This window comes from Hoplias malabaricus, chromosome 1 (genome assembly GCF_029633855.1).
Source record: "Hoplias malabaricus isolate fHopMal1 chromosome 1, fHopMal1.hap1, whole genome shotgun sequence".
NCBI lineage: Eukaryota > Metazoa > Chordata > Actinopteri > Characiformes > Erythrinidae > Hoplias > Hoplias malabaricus.
Window position 1 is genome coordinate 58,739,457 of NC_089800.1, and position 19,111 is coordinate 58,758,567.

A 19,111-nucleotide genomic window follows, 5' to 3' on the forward strand; every position below is an offset into this window, starting at 1 on the left:
CCGTTTCCAGAAATGTTGGAACACATTTATAACTTGACAGTATTTTGTAAATCGACAATGTCCCAAAAAAATAAATAAATCTTTATCTCCAAAATAGTAAATAGTAAAAATAGTAACTTCTTTACTAATGTTGTTGATTTGTTAAGAAAATTCACGTCTGAAGCCCTGGCTGCAGCTCAATGCGAGGTTACAGGTTGCTAGCCTCACATGCCGACTAGTGCATAGGCTTCGCTGTGCCACTAAGAGTACAGTGTATGCATGAGTTAACTAGAGCTTTGTAGAGGTGATATAATTTTAGGTACAAAGCTGAAAAAAACAAACTGTGGCTTTACGATCCATGGTTATAAGTGGGCAGTTTTAGCATGTTGTTTTAGGCTTCATTTATGTCCAGATCTCAAAATTAAAAAACTGAAAACCCACCCAAGTAACAAATATCCAAATATTCAGGGCTAATTTGCAATATGTCTGCAAAACACTCCAAAAAAAATGGCATGTTTACCACTATGTTACATCAGCTTTCCTTTAAATTACACATAAATCATTTGGAAAATGGAATTTTTGCCCATTCTGACTTGATAAAATACTTTAGCTGGCATTAACTTGCTGAAATAACCATGTACTTCCCAGGAAGTACGCCATGGTCACTGATGCAAATCCCATACAATGAGGAGAGATGTTGGCTTTTGCGCCTATCACTGATACAAATCCGGATGGTCTCTTTAATCTTTAGCACCAAAAACACAATGTTTGTTTTTCATGAAAGCAAGCTGAAACATTGATTCCTCTGATCACGGTACAGATTTCTACTGTCTTTTAGACCATCTGAGATTAACTTGGGCCCAGAGAACCTGTTTACAATTACATATTGGATCTTTGGATTTCCTTGTGGTAATAGTGTTTCAAGTTGCATTTCTTGATGCAGAAGTGGATTGTATTGTGTGTGTTATGTACTGCTGAGCCCATGTGGCTGTATTTATCACAGTAGCATGACATCTTGTCATGCTGTGCCATCTGAGGACATGCATGTTCAACAGTGCTGCCCTCAACAGACTGAGATTTCTCAGATTATTAATTTTTACAATTTTATGTACAGAACATTGTGAAAGATGTACATTCTTCATACTCTTGAATTTATTAGTAAACTAATAAAAAGTGAGCACAAGCAAGAAAGCGTGGATACAGTCCTGCATCCTGACACATACATAAAGCCAAATGTAGCTGGCTGCTTCATTGAGTCACCCATTTCCGCCCACTTCTTCCTGCCTCAGCAACAGATTGCAGAGCAAAGAATGTGTCATGCCTGACTTCACAGCATACTTTGCAGATTACTCTTGTTGCTGAGTTTGTTATTTTGAAGCCTCTTCAAGCTTCCTGTGAACTGCTAACGGATAGTTTCATCTGATCATAATATTGCTGTATATCAGCAGTAGAAAAGCACACTGTGTAAATTAAGAAAGAAAACCTTGATGTCCAGGTTCCCTTTATCTTTAAATTAATATTCACATATTATATTCATCATGTTCTAGAGATACATTTTCTGAGTTTGATGAATCATTTACAGTGCACTGAATGGCTGAATTATTTAAGGTTTTTTCACTGACTCAATGGTCATATGAGAACAGCAAAAGCATGACAGGACAGGCACCAAGACGTGCATTAATTTAAGCATGCACATATGTTTATATAGCAAGCCTGAGACTATATTAAAGAAATACCATTTTTGCATGGTACACTACATTGAAGTACTTAAATTAGAGGTGGACTGTAAGAAAAGTCTTCAACTCTTACATCGGATGCATGTTGTGATTCTATACAATGTGGATATATAAAGCTAGAAACTGTTAAGCTACGACTTGCTGACATGTCCTACAATACTTAATAAATCTTGCCCTTTTTTGTTTGATACCATTATTGTGTATTGTTCATTTCAAACGTATTAACTCCCATGGCACTAAAAAGCCCACAGTAACCATCATCAGCAGCAGCCGAGAAAATGCAAATGCATAGCACCCAGTGAATGTGGGACATTGTGCCGAGGGCTAACAGGCTATGAACCTTTTTGTGTCTTGCAGGAAAGAGCTTCACTCTGACAATCACAGTATTCACAAACCCACCCCAAGTGGCTACTTACCACCGAGCCATAAAGGTCACAGTGGACGGACCGAGAGAGCCAAGAAGTGAGTACCCCCTCCCAAATATCACCACATCATGTGATAACGATTAACTCGTACAAAGAGGTGCATGCATCTGAAGCCACTGCGAGAGATGAATGATGGTGTCCAACCACGTTTGGCCCTCGTTGGCATGGTGCCCCTTTCCTCAGCAGAGAGGTGGGAAGTGGCTGTTGGGCAGGGGAGGGGGGTGGACCGGGAAGATGATGGATGAATGGATGCATGGATTGTGTTAGGGTACTGTTTTAAAAAATGGATTCAGCATGGTTGAATGCACAAAGGCACCCTTTGAGTAGCAACAGGCGTGCTAAGTGAGAGGCAAACACAAACACGTGCCGTCGTGCCGCACGCCTTGCCAAAATGTTTGCTGTATCTGCCTCTCGTCTGTGTCCTTCAGCGTGTGGAGCTGGCCCCTCGACCTTTAACCTGAAGCTCCTTTTTCAGCACCCACACACACACACACACACATATACTTGCATTAGGACTGTCTGAATGCTATATGGCTGCTGATCTGGAAGGATAACCAGGAGGATGCATTTCTATAGAAACCAAAGACAAAATCCAAATGTTTGCTTTGGAATTATTTCATTATATCATACATATCATATACATATACATGTAATGCTAGAGAATTTAGTAAAATCAGCATAATTTACAGAAATCCAAATCATTGCCTTACATTTATATGAAATGGTCATGAGAAAGTTGTCTGATCGCTGTGGACCTCTTTTGTGGTAGTTTCTGGATAATGTTTGGGCTAATTCTTATTTTAAAAACTATTAATTGGTAGAGGAACATGTAGAGGGCTGTAAGGCAAACCCTACCCCATATACATAATCTTTTTTTTCTTTTTAGACAGCTATGGTTCACTGGTTATATTGGATACTAAATATAATGGCTGCATTTTGACCTCTGATTCCTATCACTAACATTATAAACAAAATATGTAGCTAATTTAATCTTCTCACATATGTTCTGAATGATTTTCTTTACATCTAAATGATGGATGGTGATGAATATAGTAATATTTGTACAAAAGAATCAAGTAAAAAAGTAAAATCCCCTTGAGAACAACACGACACAAAATATATTACCCTTTATACTACAAAATACACACTTGAAGTCTTCACTCTCATTACTATGTAACTTTTTAATTTCATAGTAGTTACTGAAAAACAAGTTTTATGATTATCTAAATTAAAACGTGTTCTTGTTCTGTATTCTCATCAGCCCTGTGAAAAAGTCTCAGCTATCGTCCAAATGTGCAGCTTTTACTTGTTACTGCTTTCAGCTTGTGCAAGGAAAAGGACATTTATGTGGTTCTTTCAGAGTGCGGCTCTTCTCACAACTCAAGAGTGCTCTCTCTATCTGAAGAAAAAAAAATAACTGCTAAATTTTAATTTTCAAGTGGGGCCCTAGAACTTGTAAATATACACAAGCTGACATGAATGACTTTCATGTGGCACAGAAGAGAACAAGGACCATATAGAACTTGACTGACTTCTGTGAGTGTTTATGTTAAAGCCTGTCGCAGGTTGACATTACGGCCAAAAGTCTGCAAAACTCAACCTTTTGTGGCAGACAAATCTCATAAAGCAGACTTGGTTTCCATCAGCTGTTAATCATTATTGACAGCCACAAGGTATTAAAATACGCATCTCTAAAAATATCACATATCATCATTCAGGCTTTTTATACATATGGCATCATTTACTGCACTTACGAAAGAAGTCAAAGACAGCATTATGTATGATATGATATGACTGTTACAATCATTTGACTAGAATTCCTGTTTATGAGATAGAGATGGTTCTTAGTAACTGGCCTCTGACATAATGGGTTTTTTGGTAAGTGATTGTGTTAGATTATTCACTTCCTTTTTCTCAGTGTAGAATGTCCTCTTGTATTATTTTTGTATACCTCACACTTCTCTTTATTTCTGTTATACCCTTCCCTACACATCCCTTGCTCTGCAGTCTCCATACTTCAGCATTTGTGCCATGAACCATTATCATGCGTGTGGTAGATAAAGAACCTTTCTGTATCTGTGTTAAAAAAAAAAAAATCGATATGTGCGCCAAGCAGCCTGGCACACAGCTGTTCCCACAGAGTCTTTATACTGTGATACATAGATAGATATATTTTTGTCCACTAAATTTTTTGGCTGCAAATTCAATGCTATCACTTCACAAGCAGTTTCTTTTTTCCCCCTGCCACTATCCACCCTTGTTCCTCTCAATTAACACATCTGGCAGCAGAAGGTTGGAGCCACTTCATACCACTGCATGATCATGATTCATTATTGGATTATAAGTGCCCCCTGGCATCACTGATTTGAGTGAGCTTTGATCTCATGCACCCTTGGCTCATCCCTTTTTCCAACTATGTTCTCCAGGGAAATAGAAGTTTATGACTTCCAAACATGGCCCGTGTTGATGTAAACAGTAAGGTTTTAGTGAGGAGTGTATTTGTGTATACTGTCTGAGAGGAACTGCTGGAGTGCAGAACTGTAGACAGCACAACAGGGGAGTAATGGCTTAATTCAGGGGAGTAATTCATCTTCGATATTAACATTTCTATTCTAACAGAGAAATCTAGCTACATGTTGCACATTATGCTGTTTTTGAGTACATGAGCTGAGGTCTCATATTACATTTATGTGACATGCATGTGAAAAGCACACAGTTGTAGGACAGCTTCTGTTGTGCGCTTCTGTGTAGCGTTCAGGGCTGAATGTGACTGATAAGCAGAAAGTGATGTCAGTTGTTTTAACATTGCTAACAAGCTAAGAGAACACCATGTATCAGAATTGGAATACCACCGATTTTGGACTACTGTAAAGAGTTTTGCATCAGGCTGCTTTCCCAGTGCCTGAAACCTGACACTGTATTGTATGGATATTGTCAGTGTTGTAGACCATATCCTTTATGTTGAGACATGGTGTCTATCTGTAGCACAGAGCATGTTTAACCAGTACTGAATTTGCATTTCTGCACCAAACTCCTGAAATAGATTGATTACTTTTTCATCATTACTAGGATCTGTTAACTCATTAACTTGGTTCTCACTGGGCTCAGGCCTAAGCTGAATAGGATCTTATGAACAACCTTGCAACAGTTGCTATGATACAGTGAAAAGTAATTTAATGCAATAACAGTTTTATGTAATATTTGTAATTTTGATGTTCTCTAACTGAAACTGTCTTTGCACATGACCACCCCAATAGAGATTCTCTTTGATCCCTTTGTTGTAAAGCCTTCATCTCTAAAGGTTCTAGTATTAGACACAGGTATAACAGCACTGTCTGTCCGTTTGACATATAATGCTTTTGTATTTTCATATTTCCTCTTCCTCTGTTCCTCTCACTCACTCCTCACACATTCTCTCTCTCACTCTTTCTCATCCTCTTGCTCTTGCTTAGCATCAGGCAGGTGGCCAGGCAGGAAATGACACACGCAGTCATCTTGAGTTGTGCAACCTCCTGTAAATGTGTTGTGAAGCTGCCTCTGCCTGTTTACGCATTCTTCTACTTATAATAGAAGTTTGAAACTGGTCCATAGACATTCGTAGACAAACTGACAGTATACATTTATAGTCTCAAACAGTGCTCCCTTGTCTCTTTATTAACTGTATTAAACTCCTGATATACCTGTTTATTCTTGGCATACTGTGAGGGGGAGGCTTGTAATACCGCTCCATGTCAAAGAAAGTCTTGTCCTGTTTTGCATGAGGTATTGCAATAGACACAACATTTGTCATTATTCTGTGAGGAGTAGCAAATACCCTGGAGCTTTCAAATATTGTAACTGTCCAAAGAAAACATGTATCTGCAAATCAGTAGCTATGTACAGGAATGAAAAATCTTCGTAACGAAATCTATGTAAAAAGATTTTTTGGAATATTGGTCCATTCACCCTGACATTTTCACACAATGTGAAGGACAACTGCTGTGTTCAAATGATATAGTAAAAACGTAGAATCGTTTCCAAATTACTTATACAGTCTAGAATGGGTAATTCCATTTCCAGTCTTATGATAGAGGAGAGGCCAATTCCACTGAGAATCAGTTAGAAGTAAAAAACCTGGATAAAAAATTCTATTTATATCTGTGGAGCGGCAAAATAAACATTGCCCTTAATATTTTGCCATGGACATATTGTAGGGTACATCTGTGCTATTTTAAATCATAATTTCAACTGAATATAATTCCAATGTTGTGTCAGCTAATTGTTTTAAATTGCTTTCTGGAATTTTTGCTCAGCCATTCCTTTCATGCTTTTATAAATATTTCACCTAGTTAAATTTTGTGATTAAACTATGAAAAATGCTCGGTTGAGGACAATTTCAGTTGTGTTATTTCACAAGCACAGGGCTTCATTTGAATGTGAAGTCCACAGAGCAGTAATTATTTGGTGGTCCTGGTGTAGCTGTGGTTATTAAGAGCAATTTTAGCTAATGGACTAGGAGTGGCCGGTCAGATGTTTTATAGAGGGCTCTGTGTTACTCACACTAAAAAGAGCAGTATTTGAAGAAGAACTGTTTTATTCCTAGCAAATTAAATCTCTTTGTATTGGAAATATTTCTTACTTGAACTTTTGGAAGGGTTTTTTTAACAATTTGTGGAATGCTGCTTTCATGTCCGTGGTTGTAGACATGTCCAATACATCAAATATCTCAATTTTTGTGAATTTTTAGTTTACTACGTCATTTGAATACAGCAGTTGCACTTCACATTGTGGTAAAACCTCATCATGAATGGACCAACAGAAATGCTCCAAAATTAGTTTGAATAAAATATTTTTTACATTGACTTCCACTGGAAGTAAAGACGGTTTCTCCCTTCTCCTGTAAAGTTACTATTTTGGAAGATATTTTTGTAAATGAACAGTTACGATATATAGGTGTGTTTTACTTTGCTTGCATTTCATTTAGTATGCATTTCTCAAAAGATTACTAACAAAATGTTAAAGGTAAAGGTATGCTTGAACTTGCAGAGATAAAAATATATGTATGACAATATTATATAATTGCAATAAAAAGGGTCTTGTTAGGTGTTGTAATCACCAAAATCAGTCATACATGGTGTTTATGTGGATCAGGGCGGCCTAGAGTGGAGGACTTTCATTCAGCTTGCTGGATGGTTTCTGCTTTGATGCTGATACATGATTCTTCCAACTATCGCATCATGTTTGAATTTTAGATAGACTGATATTGTGTGGTCATTGCCTCATCACAGTCCAAAATCATTCTGTACATGTTCAAAACAGTACAGTTTAAATTTGAGTAATGTACGTTTCTGAAAATTTCAGATTTTGAGTAGATGGCAAACTGAAACAGTTTACAGGGGAAAGCAGGTCTGGCATGTGTATTAATGGCATACTGCGTTAGTAAGATGGAAAACACGCTGTCTGTTTTGAAAAGGATCTGTATTTTCCAAGCTTATCCCTGAGACTGTGTTTTGACTGCTATGCAGACGGCTGGAAAAGAGCTATTGTCTCATTGAAGTCGCCAATAAAGCAGTAGCCAGACAGGCTTCAAAGCCTCACCTCCATGTTTGTCAGTTTGAGGAGGTCGGTAAATGACGTCAAAATCCTTTTACTGGAGTTACTCCACCATTCCTTTTGTTTCTCTCTTTCTTTCTATATTCTTGTAACTTACTTTTACAAATCACACTATTACCACTGTAAAAATGAATATAGCCCACAGTTTTACATTTGAAGGAACATGAATGGATTGTAGCTGTCCACGTGTTTGTAGAGAGTGCTGTTAGGATCAGATTGAAATTTATATACATAAACAATTCAATATCAGTAGCATGTTTTTTTTTTTATGTTGCGGTTTGTGTGTGGAGCCACTCTAATTAACAGAGCCAGAAATGAGCACCAGTGGTGAATTTGTGAAGTTCTTCTAGGCTTTGAACTTTCTGTGCATGTCCTGACAGGTAGGCTCCCACAACAAAACAATCTCCTAGTGGGCCTCTCAGACAAAAGGCAGCACAGTCCACTGAAAATAAACCTATTTCGGGTTGACTTGCACAAGAAATAATCTGCTCGTACTTTCCCTAAGCACATTTCCATTCGCAAAAGTGAACTTTAGAAAAGTATGTTACTGTTGCTGTTGGCCAAGAGGAAATGGTGGGGCTTGTATTAATGACAGCAGGCTGACAATTTGGACGGAGTGATTGAGCTGGGTAAAATACCCTTGTCTTTTTTCCTCCTCAAGGCTCTAGTGCATTACCCCCTGTGGGTTCTTGCTGCTTTGAGAGTCACAGCACACACAATGTGAGAATGGAAGGGAGCATTCATATTGCTCTAACTACTTCTCTGAACATAAATATTTTGAGACTTAAAGAACGTTGCAAGTAACTGGCCTAAAGTCAAGTCTAAAAACAACATCGTTTTCTTAAATTTGTGTTTTAGCAGCATCATTCAGTCAAGAAATGTGCAAGGTAGGCCTAATCTGTCTCGGTTTTGTATATTGTTCATCTTGTAGTATTGAATAAATTTGGCCTTGCGTAACCTCTCAAACAAATACTGGTTGGCCATTGGATGAAAGTTTGATTGTTTACGTTGCATCGTGTCTGATTGCTGAAACCAGCCTGTCAATTTATAAAGCTCTGGTAGTATTTGTACCCTTTCTTGGCGCGCTTTGCTTCCTGAATCCTGGAACACACAGACCACACAAGCATCTGGCAGAAGTCCAGTGCTGCTTGGCTGCCTTGTTCTCCCTTTTCTCTTCGTGCTCTCTCGCTCATTCTATCTTTCTCTTTCTTTTCCCCACCCACTGCCCTCCTCTCTGATCCTGCAAGCAGACGAGCGTTTGGCCTTGTCCCGTCTCTTGCTGCTTTTTTCACATTTTTTTCCTCTCACTCACTAATTTCACAGGCTCCTCGTGCGGAGCTGCCATATGAAATAATCCATTGTTTCTCTCTTCAGAGGAGTTGGCCCTCCCTACAGCACAGCAATTAAAGAAATGAAATCTAGACGAATGTATGTTTCCCTTTCTTCTCCCATCCGTTTTATTTCCCGTGTCACCACCAGATGATTGATGCACCCTGACGGCTCGAGCTGATATTTAATGTAGCGCAAGTGCTGGTGTTTAATGAGGACGGGGTGTTTTTGCAGGTCATATCGCTATCAGATGGCAATTTCACATGCAGCTGGGAACCCTGCCAGAAATGCAGCCACACAGTATTTATACGCACATATAATTTACTGTCTGTGCTGCTTCTCCCTTTTCTTGAAAAGACAAAGCTTTCACAGTTTTCCAGTGCCAAGGCTTTGGAGCCTGTATGTGCTATGACTGCACCCATTTAGTCTGTTTTTCTTCAGTAGTGAACTGCTGTTCAGACTCAGTACTATTGTCGAGGCATTTAGGTTATGATCTGTTGTATATAATTGGTGTCCCCACTTAAGGTTCTAGACTTAACCCTTGACTCGCAGTATTTACAACTGACATTAACATAAACTTTTTTCTCAGGGAGGAAGTGAGCATTACATAATTTCCTCTGCTGGAGATGAATCATGCACATTAATGCCTTTTTTTCTTTGGCCCTCTAGATACTTAGCCTGACTTATTGGTCCATGTCATTTCCCTTACGTTTCCAGAGTTTCTGGCTGTCACTGCGTCTGGTCTAATGATCTAAATAAACTTCAAATGGCTTTTCATGCATCTACATGACATTTACAAATTGTGTATACCATAAAACCTGTATGTACATTAACACACACACACACACAATACTGTGTAATAGTCATAAAGTAGACTTTCTCATTTATAGCTTAATAAATAAACGTATTATTTTAGATTATACTTTATGTAAAAAAAAAAAGTTCCATAAGGAAATATTTCCAACAGAAAACAAGAAGCATGCAGAAAATCAAGCTCAGATCTTCCTTATAGTAAGAGCAATGTTATGTGCCTGGAAGCACGTGTAGATGTCAAGAAGCTATTACTGAATAAATGAAATAGACAAAACAGGAAGAAAGTTTGTGAATTAATCAAAGAAGATACTGGTTTCCAGAGAACAATTAACTGACCACTCATGAGCCAAAATCTAAAAATCGCAAAATGGGTTTGGGATTATTTAGGCTGTGAGAAACAAAAAAAAAAGCAGATTTGAAAAACAAATAGTTTCCCAGAAGACTTTATAGATGCAAAGTGTGGACACAGTACATTGTGAAAACTTTAATATTATGTTTAGTTGTTGAAGCTCTTGTGTATTTTTTGTTAAATCAATCCATCTCTCTTTGTCTTATGCTAAAAATAATTAACATTATGTGAATATTGTAACTGCTTTAGCACGATTTTAGAGGGGAGTACCAGGTTTATTTGCCATTGCTGTGTTCTTACAACACTGTCCACAGCTGTTAGTTGTTGACTGATGGTGATGTCCTGTTCAGTAATACAATGGCTGGTTTGTGCAGTGCATTCTGTGTTGATATTTATTTTATTTTCATGAATGATTTTATGCGACTAATATAGTTCAGTATGGTGTGTATATTGGCAGATACTATTTCACATTGCAGGTAAACCCTTTAGCTCCACATAGACACAGAGATGTATTCATTCACCCATTCAGCTCTGGGTAAATGAAATAAAATGTTCCCCTTTTCAGCTGACAGAGAGGGGCGTGTATTTATTACATTTCCCTCCAGTGCTTACATGCACGGGGAACACTCTCAGGGATTACACTCTTGCTCAGGATGCAGAGGGGCTCTTACTTGTGGCAGACATTAACCTCTGAATGAGGACTCCTTCACACAAAGTGCTGTTTGCTCAGCTTAGTTCTGGAGCACAATCAGGTTTTGCAAGGTTGGAGGTAGTAGGCCCTGGCTGTGCCAGCTGGAGCTCCGCCAAGCTTCAGCAGGAGTTTCTCTTTTCTTCTGTTTGATATTTACTTTACAGCCATTCAGGGGAGCCGAGCAGGGCGAGACAGACAGACAGGAACATTTTGACTGAAGAAAGAGGGGGAAAAAAACAACACAAAGACTTAAAAAGACCCTCTTTAAACTGTATTCTTCCTCTGTATTTACACAAAGGCCATGTTCCAAAGCAATTGTCCTCTTATTGAAGGGATATAGGGACCTATTTGTTGGTAAACTCCTGTACATTCACCAGGGAAGGTGTGATTTGACTGGGCTTAGAGGAAGTACATGCAGGTAGCGTGACTGTTTCTCTTTATTAGAGGATGACTCTTTTTTAAAAACCAACTTATTTCCCTCTTCTGATATTCACAGGCCCTCATGTCTTTGATAACAGGAAAAAACAGCCGCTGAGCCATTTAATTATGAGTGCTGGATAAATACCATCATGCTAAGCCACAAGTATGCAGACGTTAAATCGTTTCCCCTTCTTTTCCACCCATGTCGATTTGTTCCCTGTTCTTATGCAGTATGTATCTGGTAAGCGTAGAGCCTTGTTGTGTTCTCCGTAGTCCCAACCTCTGATTCTGGGCAAGCCTGGCTCAGACACAGTAATGCTTAGGTTTGCTTGCTTTGGTAGGACACAGGCAGAAGCTGGAGGACCCTCCCAAGCCCGGGCTGTTCTCAGAGCGCCTGAGTGAGCTGGAACGCCTCCGCCAGACCACCATGAGAGTTGCCGTGCCAACGCAGAGCCCCCGTCCCTCTCTCAACACCGCAGCCAACTCCTTCAGCCCACAGGGACAGACGCAAATCTCAGGTACAAGTGAGAGTTGGCCAGTGCTCAGTTTGCAAACAGCTCCTTTAACTCTAGCATTACCCCATATATGGCTTTAATGGGGATCAAAATAACACAACTGTCCCATAAGCCCCAGTGTAGTCTGTAGTGAAGTAATAATCTTGTGTCATGCAACAGATTTTTCTTATATGACTTTTACAATAAATATAAGAAAATAGCAGCAGTGTGGCAGGGAGTTGTAGTTGGCCTGAGGAGGTAGTAAGGGTTGTTTAAAAAAGGACTGCTGCCATGTTTCAGCACTGTCTGGAAAAATCACATATTCTTCATAAATATAAAGTGTTCATGTCGCTTTACAAAGAAGAGATACATGATCTCTCTATTAATGGTGCTGAAAATCAACATTGAAATAACTAAACATAAAAAGTACAATAAATTGACAGAATTTCCTTAGCAGTAGGATATGGGGAAGTTAGAGGAACGTAAGGGTTCAAGTTGCAAATTACATGAAATGCGATAGTTCAAACCGTTTTCAAGCTCTATACAAACAGAAAAAATTTTACATGGGGAGCTGGGGTAATGGAGAAATATTATTCATAATAGAGTCTCACTGGAGAATAAATCTTGGTGTAAATAACAGAGAAGAGAGTGGCTTACACTTTGCTGTCACACCAAAGGGCACAAGTGTAATGCGTTGTTCCTGCTGCTTCCAAGAAGAAAACAAGGCATCAACCAGAAGGAAGTAGGATGCAAAACTGAACTAGAGCTGAAACTTTGTGCCTCATCTCAGTTGGGGGTGAACATCGCTTTCAAAATCAGTTTTAACCAACTGCACATAACCACTCTGTCAGGGAAGCCTTATTTCAAGAGGTTAGCCAAGTATATGAATGACACATCTAATTTTACCCTACAACACTAAATGCCTCCTCCAGTGCCTCCATTTTTGAGGAAACACCATAAAAAACTCCTTTACCACAGGATATGACGGAATATTCACACACATGTCGATTTGCAGTGGATTAATTTAACCTGGGGGTATTTTTACTGCGCCATGTACCATAGGTAAAAGGCTTCAGAATCTTTCATGCAACATGAGGTGAACTCTGGGACAATGACTGAAATTGTGAATTCAGTAAAACTAATCCTATCTGAATAGGGCTTTGGTCTAAAAAATCTATAGACCAAAATCTAAGCCACAGCCGTTTGTAGAAGAAGATTTTGTCATTATGTAAACTTGGTTCAAAACAGCAAATAATACATATATAAGCACACTACATGCAATAAAATGAAAACACACATAAGCTGCTTTGCCAGGTAGTTTCTGACACTTATAAAAATAACAATGAACAAAAGCGCAAAGAAAAAACAAGCCTGTTGAATTTGGGTGCTGTATTAGCATGGTACTTCTGTATATTTTATGGTTATTAGTAAGTCAAGCAGTATCAAAAACCACATACAGACAATTTCAGATTATTTCAAAAGATGGTCTGATGTGTGTGGTAATTTATTGATGGAGTTAGCACAACATTAATTGGTGTTACATTTTCTTCCATTACTCGTTAGCTGTATTAGCTCAGTAGTTCTGTCATATCTTGGCCGATGAGCTAGATTATTCTGCAAACATTTGTCATTTGCAATTCAGACATCAGGATTATGAGTCTGAGACGTACCAATTTATGTTTTTCATGGCGTAAGTTAGATATTGTGTATAGGTGGCAAATGTCTGATGTCAAATGAAAGCTCAAGAAATTAAAAAAATGTATTGAGTGGAAGGCAAGTGGGCTAAGAACTATTTCTCTAATAATCCGTCCTAAGTATTCATTATTTGCTAAAAAATAAAACAGAATATAAATAAGAGCACATTAATGTGTATCCTGGGTAAAGACTGATGACTGTTCATCTGATCATTTCACCTTTAATCAGCTCTTTTTGGTTTTGTCTGATAACACCTTAATTCTATTACTTTTGTTAAAATATCTGACTGTTACTTCTTCCTCTGCTTTGGCACATCATAGCTCTGCTGGATGTTTTCCACACTACTTCAGAGCTAAATGCAAATGTTTACCATTTAGTTGGAATTCCTCCGGTCCTTAGCTTGTCAGAGCAGACACCATGTTTACCAGATGAATGTGCAAAGCAAACAGGAAGACATTCTTGGCTCGCTCTTCAAATTGTTGCAATTAAACTATTTGCATACTAAGCCACACCTTTGTTTCATACAGCACATGATTTCTCTGCACATAATGGTACTAACAAAGGTTTCCAACACATGCTGTTAAGGATGGTTTATATCTACATGTTGAAATTCATTGCTGTAATTGAGGCCTCATTTTTACAAATTGTATTTCTACTGTTTGAAACCTTTCAATAAAGTCTACAATCTGAAGATAGGCATTTTAAAGTATGGTGCAGATTATTCCTGCAGTAAAAGCGACTTTGACAAAATCAAAATGTAATTTATTAAGAGGCATGTCCCAATGCTTTTAAATACACAAAGATGACCTTTTTTTTTCTTTGGTGGTGTTCTTTGTCAAACATTTAACACACGATGCATGGATGTATGTCATGTACTGGTTGTATAGCTTTGAATTTGCATAGTTTAGCTACAAAAAGTCACACTGTGCTTTGGCATTGATTATTTTTTAATGAATTTTGAAATGTGTGAAATAATCTTACAGTAGCGTAAAAGCACGTCAGAGTTTTTGCAATTTTTTGTTGCTGATGTCAAAAGTGTACCTGAGTGCCTGGGTTGGGGCCTAGTCCTATACCATAATTGTTATGTTATTAAGTACCTTAAATATAATTGTTTATATAATTTGACACCGTACAGTTTACTGCTAAAACAGAAAAAATGATTTCATAGTTAAAGTGGTATCACGTATCAAGTTTTGTTTGTGTCTGTATTGTCTTGGCTCATCTAAATTTTTTATTTTATTGTTTTTTATTTGTGTGTGTATCCAGACCCACGGCAGGCTCAGTCATCCCCTCCCTGGTCATATGAACAGCCCTACACACCATACCTGAGCCAGATGACTTCTCCGTCTATCCACTCCACCACCCCACTGTCTTCTACACGAGCCACAGGCCTGCCCGTCATCAGTGATGTGCCAAGACGTCTCTCAGGTAAACACACCACCCAACTGCAGTACAATCCACTTCATGCTTAGCCTGCAAACACCCCTCCTTCTGAAGGAGGACGATAAAGACATTTTAGTCTTAGTATATTAGTGGTATTTAATGTGTATGTGTGTTTGTGTTCATGTTTTCTGATGTAAGAGTATGATTTACTTAAAACAAAATCACATTAGCTGTGAAGATCTGTCAAAATGTTTTTTCAGTCTCTCCCTTCTGCACTCTACTAGTTGAATCCTAGCACATTTTTTTCCAGCTTCCACATGCTTTGTTAGCATTTTGTTGCATGAACAGTGTGCCCACGGGCAAATTTATCAACCAATACCACCTTTAAACATAGTGAGAGTATGAAAGTATATCTCTTTGCCCCTATCGCCTCCACTTGAGCCTTTGAACTCAAGAAAAAGTCCCTTTGAACGATCTTGAAAAGGAACAATAAAAAAAAGAATAGAGTTTCTGACTCATACACCTCAATAGGTAAAGGCTGTAAAGACTTGAAGCTCCATGAGTGGAAAATATCTGTGCCTTTATTAAGTGAACCAGCGCAACATTTTATACACTCTACGCTAGAAACAAACGCGAAGCACGAACGTCTCCTTCGATACACCTGTTTGACTCTTTGCCAGGTTGTTTTTGAACTTTTTCCCCCTCCGGCTCCCCACCCTTACTGTTTTCTTTGAGCGGAGGCTAAACGTGAAAGTTTAAATGACTCCTCAGTGTGGCTGTTCATTGCCTGCTTTTTGAACCTTGGCCAGCTGCCTTGTTGGGTTTGATTAGTTTAGATTTCACCCCCCTTTCATCTCAGAGATGTCAGCCTTTGTTCTTTCCTCAAAGAGACACACGCACCTCTTGGTCCTAACGCCCCCTATTCTTCCTTTGATAGGCTATGAATGTCCCTGTGCTGGGAGGGGACGTCCCAGTACAGTTCATTCTGAGCAGCTGCCATGCTGCCACATCTTGTTTTCTATTCTTATCCACCTTTGGGTCATATTTCTCTCAGTCCCTTTACACTTTCACCAAAGCAAAACTAGGCAGCTGATAAAATGACTTAGCAGAATTAATGTTAAAGAATGTACTGTTGTTCTAAATAAAAGTAGTGGACTTTAAAGTTTTGAACTTTAACTAAGCTTAATCCCCAAAATGATTTTTGTATTTTTTTAATGGTACTTACTCTTTATCCATTAATTGACAGTTTTACTGATTTTTAGTGGTCATCATTTTATGGTGTAGACTCTTTCTTTTTTCTCCCCCTTTTTATATATTGCTTTCCCTCAAGTGGCATCTGTTGCTTGCTACACTACTATTGTTAATTATAGTTTGTTCTTAATGAATTGTCTGGTTACGTTAAAGGTCAAATTGTATAAATAATATAATACAAATGAATATCTCTTTATACATGAGGTATATTGTAGTGCAGAGGCCAAAATGGACTGCATATAGCGTTTTTTTAACCCCATACTCAAAAGTACAAACCCTAGTGTGAACAGTGATTTTGGTCCCAAACTGGTTGGACTTGCAGCCAATGGGACAATTTGAAGAAAGAAATTGTTTTTTCAAGTTTTTCAAGCCTTGTGTGTAAAGAGACTTTTTCAAAAACACTGAAAGGTGATTTTGAAAACTGAGAAAAAAGACTTTTAATATATATAGGGATTTGTGCTGATGAGGCCTGAGGATAATGAGATATGAGTTGATTTCATGGGCCATTCTTTGTTGCATTGTCATCTGCTTAGAACTTCCTGTTAGATTTGAAAAGGGAGAGAGCTGATAACGTGAGGACCCGATGTGTATAATTGGCCACATATGTTCTCATAAGCCTGCCGACCTGTCACTCATAAGCCTGCAGACAGCAGGGCTGCATCTCTCCAGTGAAACACACACACACACACAAACAACATAAAGTGAGGACAGTGTGGAACTGACCTCAGTGAACCCCATTATCAGAGGAAGAGGTGTTTATCAGGAGTTTTGTGAGTATGCTGAGGACTACACAACATATTGTGTTTACAGTAGCCATAGATATTTATGATTATTTTGACAGTCTTAGAGCTGAGCTGTAGGGTGCTGCGCTGAATGCTCGGGTTAGAGTCACACAGCTCCTGGGTCCTGGGGTTGTGGGTTCAAGCCCTGTTCCAGGTAACTGCCTGTGAGGAGTTTGGTGTGTTCTCCCCATGTCTGCGTGGGTTTCCTCTGGGTGCTCTGCCCACGATTCAAATACACATACTGGTAGGTGAAATGGCTTCTCAAAAGTGTCCATATATGAATGTGTGTGTGTGTGTGTGTGTGTGTGTGTGTGTGTGTCACCCTATGGTGTACTGGCACCCCCTCCGGGGTGTGTTTCTGTTTTGCACCCAGTGATTCCAGCTAGACGCTGGACCCACGGCAACCCTGAACTTGATAAGCGGTTGAATGAATGATTGAATATTCAATATTCCCAAACCAGAAGTAAAATGGACACACACATTATCTATATCTTTATATATATATATATATATATATATATATATATATATATATATATATATGTGTTTATTTGAATCGTGATTCCATGGTGTATTGGAGGTGAGAGAAGGCCCGCTGTGAGATGGGGAAGAGTTGGGTGATGATAAGGAATAGGCATAGGGAAGTCTTTTTCTGCATTTGCACTCTTTTAGCCCAGTGCTTTGGTAGCCACAGCCCATTAGTGGTTTATAATTTTTAGAAAAGCCAAGTGAGGGTCTGAGAGAGCAGATCAGCCCTTCTCTCTGGCTAATCGCAGACGTGCAACCACATCTAAGGCTGCTCATTATGCATCCCATGGAAACTGTTTTCCCCTCAAACTGCTTCCATATGTGCTCCTACTTTATCCTGCACTTCTTCCTCTTTGATATTTTTACAAATTTATGTGTGTGTACACATGAATACACAAAACAAACTTGCACACAATCTCTAGCAGATAAGGGAGACAGCTTCACACTTAAATGCTGGGGAAATCTGTGTGTGTCAAGAAGATTTTTGATTTATCTCAGTGAGTCAGTGGTAATCAGAGGCAGTTATGGTCTTAAGCATTTGTAAATAAATGATTGTAGAGAGTCAACTGTATATGAGTTTCAGATTTTGTTTTTGTTATTGTTTGTTGTATTAAGACTATAACGTTTTAAAGCTAAACTTAGGCCAACTATTTACCTTTTTACTAAGATTACTCTTACTATTACTAAGATGATGAGATGGGAAAAAAATACTGAAAAATCTATTGTCTTTATATTTGGAATTACAATGTGTCACAGCACCCGTTTGGTCCAGGCTTTAAGCTTTTATTAAGCATTTAAGATTTTTGAAGTGTTAAAGGTTCAATATGACAATGTGACATTCTGCCAGTACATTTTGCACTAAAGCACCAGCATCTGCGACCAAAAACAAATACTTCTCTGCACCCATTCACCCCCCCCCCCACACTTTAGTCAAGCAGGCAAGCACATATCATGTCTGCTCCAGTCGCTTATGAAAACAGACATGGAACAATATTTAACCATAATGTTTCTTACACATTGAGAAGAAGCATCAGTTTAAAGTCATGTTGGAGACCTTTAGCAGCTCTTATGATGCTTTCACATATTTCTTTGTTCCAAACCAAAATAGCAGGTATTAAATGTGCCTCAGACCACCTGACCGGGCAATTTACTCACTGCCTTCTCTCCAAAAAGCATAGAAAACTCTTTAATTTAACTGTAAATGAATTACACAGATTGAACAATGAACATTATTTGAAATAAAAATGTATTTGATGGTTTTGTTTATTTTAATATGCAGATTTGTAGACGAGGGAAAATGAAACACGTCTCTTCTATCCCACTTATGGATCGTTTTATTTTTTATGTGTTATTATTAGAGGAGCTATCAGTAGTCTAGAAGGTAAATTGCAGTTGGGTGTGGTTTGGGGCACAGCTAGTACAACAATTTCAACCATTTAAGGTGGAAACTTACATGCAAATAAGAAGCTCATAAATAAACGTCTGACACATTGCTGTATGAAACCAAAACTCACAAATGCATACGATGTATACAGCGGATTTTGCTTTGAAGCCTGGTCCAGATTTTCAGGTGTGGAAATAATCTAGGTGTTTTCCATCTCAGAAAAGCCAGTCCAATTTTGATTCTTGTATTGTCCCATTCTC

At 38.5% G+C, this 19,111-nt stretch overlaps 2 protein-coding genes across 3 annotated transcripts in view; one reads left to right on the forward strand and one right to left on the reverse strand.

The window, feature by feature from the left end:
• The window catches only part of supt3h (SPT3 homolog, SAGA and STAGA complex component), a 111,228-nt gene extending 96,241 nt beyond the window's left edge, over positions 1-14,987 (reverse strand). The window contains exon 1 of the mRNA XM_066668240.1: positions 14,849-14,987. The gene's annotated coding sequence lies outside the window, so the exon portion shown is untranslated. The remainder of the gene's footprint in view (positions 1-14,848) is intronic.
• The window catches only part of runx2a (RUNX family transcription factor 2a), a 29,173-nt gene that overhangs the window by 5,329 nt on the left and 4,733 nt on the right, over positions 1-19,111 (forward strand). The window contains exons 3-5 of one of the 2 annotated variants that reach the window (XM_066668211.1): positions 2,073-2,177; positions 11,676-11,852; positions 14,790-14,951. In XM_066668211.1, coding sequence (XP_066524308.1) covers positions 2,073-2,177; positions 11,676-11,852; positions 14,790-14,951 — 444 coding nt within the window. The remainder of the gene's footprint in view (positions 1-2,072; positions 2,178-11,675; positions 11,853-14,789; positions 14,952-19,111) is intronic. The other variant, XM_066668220.1, reaches the window with a different exon arrangement.